Below are 8,386 nucleotides of genomic sequence, written 5' to 3'. Positions count from 1 at the left end.
TGTATTTGAATTATGAAATAACTTTTTTTAGAAAAGAAGAGATAAAAATTATTTCTAAAAGCTTTATATGCGATATAAATTAAAAAAAAGGGTTAAATTACTCACGCACTTTTTTCTTAACAAATATTAATAAAAAATTTAAAATAGTGATGCTATATGTTTTTTTTTTTTTTTAAAGGGAACACAAGCCAGAAAAAAGCTTCACCAAAGATATCATCTAGGGTCTGTGGGCTTATTAAAAAGTATACCTATAAATGTTTGATTTATATTGAGATAAAATGATAACTCAATAATTTCGGATAACTTAATATAATGATATTTTTGTATTTTTCATACATCCGATAAAAAAAACAAGTGCATATCCTAAAATTTTAAACTGATTTATCTTCTTATATGTCTAGAATTTTGTACCTTATTTTTTGAATTTGATAAAAACAAAATCAAATAACATAACTTTGTCCATTTTCTTCCCCCACAATCTATGTATGAAATTTGAATCGCACACTGACACATATGATTATATTAAGTAACAAATTACATATAAAACTTAATTGATTTAGTATATCAAATTATAAATTTACGAAATCAGAATGCTCTTATAAATCTGAAAAATAAAATTTTTCAAAAACAATTACCAGAATTAGTTATCTCACCTCGTGTAAGCCATACAAAACTTTTAAGGCTCCCTTCGTTCTATATAAAGTACCTTACTCGTCAAACACACACTACTAGCCTTCTTCCACACACACTCTCTGTCTTTCTCTCTCACACACACACACATACACTCTCTCTCTCTCTGGTCTCTTCCTCTATCTCAAGCTGGGCTTTATTAATAATATAAGGCCATTGAATCGTCAAACTCACTACCCATTGCTTACAAAAACATGTACGCAGACAGAGCTACAACTACAAGTACTCGAGGGAGGAGTACTATGTTGTAGGGATCCCCCTTTCACATGTTACTCATAGCCAAGAAGTGATTTTTCTACCTTTTTTGAGGTTGATTCTTCGAGGGTGTTTCCAAGCTTGCTGCTTTTTTCCTTCATTTTTTCAAATTTGAGTGCTCTGTGTTTTCTTGAAAATGGCGGAGGCTGCGGAGGGGAAAGCAATGCCGGAGTCGGAGAAGAAGAAGGAGCAGAGCCTGCCATTTTACCAGCTGTTTTCATTTGCTGATAAGTATGATTACCTTCTGATGATCTCTGGCAGCGTCGGGGCCATTATTCACGGGTCTTCGATGCCTGTTTTCTTTCTGCTGTTTGGGGAGATGGTCAATGGTTTTGGCAAAAACCAAATGGATTTGCCCAAGATGACTCACGAGGTTTCCAAGGTTTGGCCTTTTTCGAATCGTTTCATGGGGTCTCAGAGTAAAAATGTTTTGGATTGCGTAGTATTAATCCAGATCTGACTGTTGATTTTCTTAATTTAATGCAGTATGCTCTGTACTTCGTCTACCTTGGATTGATCGTGTGCATTTCATCCTATGGAGGTGGGATTTGTGATCTGTGCTTGTTTTTCAGCTGAGTTTACTCCGATTCTTGGGATTTTTTTTTTGTTTGTTGGGTGTTTTGATAATTGTTCTAAATTTAATATTTGGTAGATCACGGAAACTAATTTTTAATGTTTTCTTTTGGTTCACAGTGTTTTAAGACAGTTCACTTAGAATCAGTCGCACGTGGTCCGTGGACCGTGTCTCTGTCGTTTTCCTCTTCACCTGTCGATTTCTTTAAATGTTTCCCCATTTTTCTAATATCTAATCACACATCCCTATCACTTTTGCTTTGAAATTAAATCTTAGCCCTTTACTTTTTTTTTTTCTTTTTTCTGGGAGTTAAAATTTAACGTCTTGTTTGTGGCGCATATTTTTATATTTTAAAAAAAAAAACACAGAAATTGCTTGCTGGATGTACTCCGGGGAAAGACAAGTGGGCGCATTGAGGAAGAAATACTTGGAAGCGGTGTTGAAACAAGATGTGGGATTCTTCGACACAGACGCAAGAACAGGGGACATTGTATTTAGTGTCTCCACAGATACACTCCTTGTCCAAGATGCCATTAGCGAGAAGGTCTTGTTTCATGATTTCGACTCCATTTCACAGTATAAAAAAAAAAAAAAAAGTTAACTTTCGTGCTGTTTTTTTGGTATTAAAAAACAAGAAAGTGAGAGAACAGAGTGTAATAACAAAGGAGTGTGTTTTCTGATGGATAACGGTGTAATCTAGTAGTAGACAAGTGTTGCACTAAAGAAGGAAAATTGGATCATTCATTGGACGGGGCAGTTAGTTGGTGCCATTAATGCGGGCCCGTTTCCAAAATTCTCCATTCTTAATTACCCGCGCACGTTAGCACAACTTTGTTAAATTGCGCCACCATCTTCGGGTTTCTGATTGTAGGACAATGGACGTCGGTTTACCGTTTACTTCGATTTTTTCCGTTTCATTCGTGTATATATATGTTGCTGAATTTGTTGGTTTTTGTGCTTTGGGATATCAGGTGGGTAATTTCATTCATTATCTGTCAACATTTTTGGCGGGATTGGTGGTTGGTTTTGTGTGTTCATGGAGGCTAGCTCTGCTCAGTGTGGCTGTGATTCCTGGAATCGCCTTTGCCGGAGGTTTATATGCTTATACCCTCACGGGACTCACCTCCAAGAGTCGCGAATCCTACGCAAGTGCTGGTATAATCGCCGAGCAGGTAAATGCTTCCACTAGTTATTAAGCTTTTGGCATCGCAGCTGCTTTGCTAACTTAACGCATGTGCAGTCGATTGCGCAAGTTAGGACGGTTTATTCTTATGTTGGTGAGACGAAGGCCTTGAGTTCGTATTCGGATATGATACAAAATACGCTGAAGTTGGGCTACAAGGCTGGAATGGCGAAAGGGCTGGGATTAGGATGTACATACGGTATAGCGTGCATGTCGTGGGCTCTTGTTTTCTGGTACGCCGGTGTTTTTATTCGAAACGGGCAGACGGATGGTGGCAAGGCGTTCACTGCTATTTTCTCCGCCATTGTTGGTGGCATGTAAGATTTGATAATGCTAGCTTTTCACGTTCTTGCGAATCGAGGGTTCTTATGTATTTGATCTGAACAGGAGTTTGGGCCAGTCCTTTTCTAATCTGGGGGCGTTCAGTAAAGGTAAAGCTGCTGGATACAAGTTGATGGAGATAATGAGGCAAAAGCCGACCATAGTTCCAGACGCGGCGGATGCGAAATGTTTGACAGATGTTAATGGAAACATTGAGTTTAATAATGTAACTTTTAGCTATCCGTCTAGACCCGATGTCCTAATTTTCAAAGATTTCTCAATTTTCTTTCCCGCTGGGAAGACCATGGCAGTAGTTGGCGGTAGTGGTTCGGGGAAAAGCACTGTAGTTTCCTTGATAGAAAGATTCTATGATCCGAATCAGGGTAACTAATTAACTAACTTACTTTTTCGAGATCGAATACGTGGAGAAGTTTTGAACTAATCGTACCTTGTCTATGTAGGAGCGATTCTGCTAGATGGTGAAGACATCAAGACGCTGCAGCTGAGGTGGCTGCGGAATCAAATTGGTTTGGTGAACCAAGAACCAGCGCTCTTTGCCACCACAATTCTTGAAAACATTTTCTATGGAAAACCCGACGCGACCATGGTAGAAGTGGAAGCCGCTGCCTCGGCTGCTAATGCTCACAGCTTTATCACACTGCTCCCAAACGGATACAATACTCAGGTTGATTTCATAAGCAATTGTGCGAGTAAATTTCATTCTACTTGAGCTGCTGCACGGTTCAATATTTGAGTTGCATCATCAGCTTAGATAAATAAACTTGTTCTGTATAAATTTAGGTTGGAGAACGTGGTGTTCAACTCTCCGGTGGCCAGAAACAAAGAATAGCTATTGCAAGAGCTATGCTGAAGGACCCAAAGATTCTCCTGCTTGATGAAGCGACTAGTGCGCTAGATGCAGGCTCAGAAAGCATAGTTCAGGAGGCTTTGGATCGTCTGATGGTGGGGAGAACTACGGTAGTCATCGCCCATAGACTCTCGACAATAAGAAATGTTGACTCTATCGCAGTTTTACAGCAAGGGCAAGTTGTCGAAACCGGAACACATGAAGAACTCATTGCCAAAGCTGGGGCCTATGCTTCCTTGATTCGATTTCAAGAAATGGTAGGAAATAGAGATTTTTCAAACCCATCAACTCGTCGAACACGCTCATCTCGGCTGAGCCATTCGTTGTCAACAAAATCTCTCAGCCTTCGTTCAGGGAGTTTAAGAAATTTGAGCTACTCCTACAGCACAGGCGCCGATGGTCGTATAGAGATGATATCAAACGCTGAAACCGAAAGGAAAAGTCCAGCTCCAGCTGGGTATTTCTGCCGACTACTTAAGCTAAATGCTCCCGAGTGGCCTTACTCAATCATGGGTGCAGTAGGATCAGTTCTTTCTGGGTTCATCGGTCCTACGTTCGCCATAGTAATGAGTAATATGATTGAGGTGTTCTACTACAGAAATCCAGCGGTCATGGAACGAAAGACAAAGGAGTATGTTTTCATCTATATTGGAGCAGGCCTTTATGCCGTTGTTGCATATCTAATTCAGCACTACTTCTTCAGTATCATGGGAGAGAACCTTACCACCCGAGTGAGGCGGATGATGCTTGCCGGTAAAAGGGATCTTTATACAGCATTTTGCCTTGATTAAAATTCCATCAAGTTATGAAATATTAATTTTCTTTATTTATTTCAGCGATCTTGAGGAATGAAGTTGGCTGGTTCGACGAGGAGGAGAACAATTCGAGCCTTCTTGCAGCCCGTTTAGCAACCGACGCGGCTGATGTAAAATCCGCCATCGCTGAGAGGATATCAGTGATACTACAGAACATGACTTCTCTTCTCACTTCTTTCATCGTTGCCTTCATAGTCGAATGGAGGGTCTCACTGCTAATACTTGCCACATTTCCTCTTCTAGTGCTTGCAAATTTTGCTCAGGTAAACCTTTCAGTCCATCCACCGACTACACTTGTTTAGGCATTTGCATTCAAGTAGGGGCCAACCCAATTAAGATTTTTTTCAAGAATACAAGTTCTGCGGTCATTAATAGTGTTTGCGGGTCGATGACTTGTAGCATATCTAACATCAAGATCCCAAATTTGAGAAGAGGTCGTCTAAAAATGAGAAGTTTTTCACATGTCAGACGATATTTCCGCAAAAAATGCTAAATAAGCCCGGTGTAAAAGAATGCCCATGAAATTGGTTCACTTGAATTAAATTTATGAGGGGCCAGTATATTGAGAAGATAAATTTATTACTGAATATGTTTGAATATTGGAATCCAATTTCACTGTTTTCTTGGCACTAGAAGACAAGGGGTGTAATTACGTCATAGTGCCCTGCATGTGCTTCTTCACCTCGTCTACATGACTCTTTGAAACTCACACAATGTGAAACCAAACATTAAATAAACAAAAGCATTAATGTAGTACAGTAGGGCCTGAGGAAAAGTATGTAAGATTCTATTATTGATCATCAACTTCGATGACACTGAAAAATGTGATTTTTTTATTGGAGTGATACCTGGAGGAGTCAGTGGACTTTCTTGATTCCAGATTTATGGATCTCAAATCTTTGAGTTGCATGTGTTTTATTAAATTTACTATTGGTACCTTTATCTAGAGGTGTAAACGAAATGAAGCTGGTTTTAGAGTTTATCTAACTTAAATCTTGTATAAACAAGTGTAAATTCAATATATAGTAAATAATGATATTAATAAAAACATTGAGTTAGAGGTTGAGGATTTGAGGAAGGGGAGATAAATATGTTCTACCAGGGGTAGGTTGATAGGTTGAAATGCTATTATAATTTTCTTCAAAGATGAACTCGAAACTCGCCTGCGATTAACTGTTTACGGACATCGTCGTTATTGAGAGTCTCATGTCATAATTAATTAAAAGATCTTTTGATTCTTTTTTAACGATCTTGTATGGGTTCTGCTACTATTGAATGTTGCAGCAACTGTCTCTCAAAGGGTTTGCTGGTGACACCGCTACGGCGCACGCGAAAACTAGTATGATCGCCGGTGAAGGAGTAAGCAACATTAGGACAGTCGCGGCATTCAACGCCCAAGAAAAAATCCTATCTTTGTTTTGCTATCAACTACGTGTCCCTCAACGTCAGAGCCTACGTCGCAGCCAGTGCTCGGGTTTTCTATTCGGCCTCTCTCAGCTTGCCCTCTATGCATCCGAAGCTTTAATCTTATGGTATGGCGCACACCTTGTTAGCAAAGGAGTCTCTACGTTTTCTAAGGTCATTAAGGTGTTCGTAGTATTGGTCATCACGGCCAATTCCGTCGCTGAAACCGTGAGCCTTGCTCCCGAAATAATAAGAGGTGGAGAGGCTGTTGGTTCCGTTTTCTCGATTCTTGATCGCCCCACAAGGATAGATCCGGATGATTCTGAAGCAGAGATGGTTGAGTCCATTCGCGGTGAGATTGAGCTGCGTCATGTCGACTTTGCTTATCCGTCTCGGCCGGATGTGATCATTTTCAAGGACTTCAGCCTAAGAATCCGAGCCGGGCAGAGCCAGGCACTTGTTGGTGCAAGCGGGTCCGGGAAGAGTTCTGTAATCGCATTGATAGAGCGATTTTACGACCCCATGTCTGGGAAAGTTATGATCGATGGAAAAGATATCAGGAGACTAAACTTGAAGTCCCTTCGTCTCAAAATCGGTTTGGTGCAGCAAGAACCAGCACTTTTCGCGTCAAGCATTCTGGAGAACATAGCTTACGGAAGAGAAGGAGCAACCGAGGCCGAAGTGATCGAAGCAGCGCGAGCCGCGAACGTGCACACTTTTGTCAGTGGATTGCCTGAAGGTTACAAAACTCCGGTCGGCGAACGAGGTGTACAGCTGTCTGGAGGACAGAAACAACGCATTGCGATAGCACGGGCCGTTCTTAAAAACCCGTCTATACTTCTGCTGGACGAAGCCACGAGTGCCCTCGACGCAGAGTCCGAGTGTGTGCTACAAGAAGCCCTCGAAAGGCTTATGAGAGGACGAACCACCGTTCTCGTCGCCCATCGGTTATCTACAATACGCGGGGTCGACAGCATTGGTGTCATTCAAGATGGACGAATCGTAGAGCAAGGCAGCCATAGCGACCTAATCAGTCGACCCGACGGCGCGTATTCGAGACTCCTTCAACTACAGAACCATCGAATATGAAACTGGAAAAAGAAAAAAAAATGTTTGATAAAAACAAGTATGGGTCGATTAACCATTGTTTTTATTACTTGCTTCTTTTGTACGATGGTTACAGTTGTAGATAAGTGGGTTCTGAAGAATGCTTTGCAACACGACAATTCCATTATAATCGGAGGATTATGTTCTAAAATTATAAATAATTTTGATGCATCAACTTGTGTTGTAGGGAGATTTTATTAATCTCTTTTTTTTTCAATCTTTTGTTTTTCTTTCTAACACTTGAAAGGCATGTGAGCATGCCTGTATCTTTCCAGCTTTGAGAGACTTTTTTTTTTCTTGTCTGAGGGTACTTTCTTGTAAGTGTGGGATATGATGTCCAAATTCCTTGAAAACAGCTACTTTCTTATTCCTTTTGAGGCCTACATCAAATTATTCGAATGTGCGGGTACTTTTCCATGGCTGAGTATATAGAGTCTTTCTAAGGATAATGTGAAGAAATTCTTTTCATTAAGGTGTTGTTTTGTGCCGAAACAGAGGATTATAATTATAAATCATTATATAATTCGTTTCGAATCACAAGGTGTCCTTTTTTTATGATGAGAACCTACAAACGCTATCTTTGGTGTACATTGGGTAAATCTCCGAACTAATACAATAGTCTGCAAATCATGCTAGTCAAGTAAATCGTACTAGTTAAGCTCTGTGCGACATGCTAGTCTAAGAAAGTGTTGGTAGAGAAAATCGAATACCTCCAGTACTTACCTGCTCCACCAATTTGGACACCTCCTTAACGACCACAAAGTGTCTTCTTGTTTATATGTGACATTATGTAATAGATGCATTCATCTTGGTCCATTTGCTTGAAATATTGAAAGGAAAGGGTTTGGGAGTTCGATCTCTATCTTATTTTTCATATTATTGTTTTTTTTTTTTGAAAATAAAGTGATATACTGATTGTTGTTACATAACTAAAAGGTTAAATAGAGTGATTGTAAAAAAAAATTAGTGATTCAAATTTTGTAACATTTATGTTGCATTTAGATACATGGATTTGAAGCCCGAGATTTCAAATCCATAGACCATAATGTGAAGACTGCTTTGGGCCCGTTTGGTTTCAAAAGCTAGGCCAAAAAAGCACTTTTTTAAGTGCTTTTCATTTAATAAAGTGTTTGGTTGACCAAAAAAGTGCTTAAATAAGCACTTTTTAA

General features: G+C 39.8%; 1 protein-coding gene across 1 annotated transcript; it reads left to right on the top strand.

The window, feature by feature from the left end:
• The first annotated feature begins 714 nt into the window (after positions 1 to 714).
• Positions 715 to 7,621, top strand: LOC140860376 (ABC transporter B family member 19). The gene is made up of 10 exons (XM_073263370.1): positions 715 to 1,327; positions 1,432 to 1,486; positions 1,888 to 2,063; positions 2,491 to 2,691; positions 2,760 to 3,019; positions 3,090 to 3,406; positions 3,485 to 3,708; positions 3,825 to 4,644; positions 4,728 to 4,969; positions 5,991 to 7,621. The coding sequence occupies exons 1-10, from the start codon at positions 1,082 to 1,084 to the stop codon at positions 7,197 to 7,199; spliced, it is 3,750 nt and encodes a 1,249-aa protein (XP_073119471.1). The 5' UTR covers positions 715 to 1,081; the 3' UTR covers positions 7,200 to 7,621.
• Positions 7,622 to 8,386: the final 765 nt, after the last annotated feature.

Source organism: Henckelia pumila, chromosome 4 (genome assembly GCF_033568475.1).
Source record: "Henckelia pumila isolate YLH828 chromosome 4, ASM3356847v2, whole genome shotgun sequence".
NCBI lineage: Eukaryota > Viridiplantae > Streptophyta > Magnoliopsida > Lamiales > Gesneriaceae > Henckelia > Henckelia pumila.
This window is presented reverse-complemented; position numbering and strand designations above follow the sequence as displayed.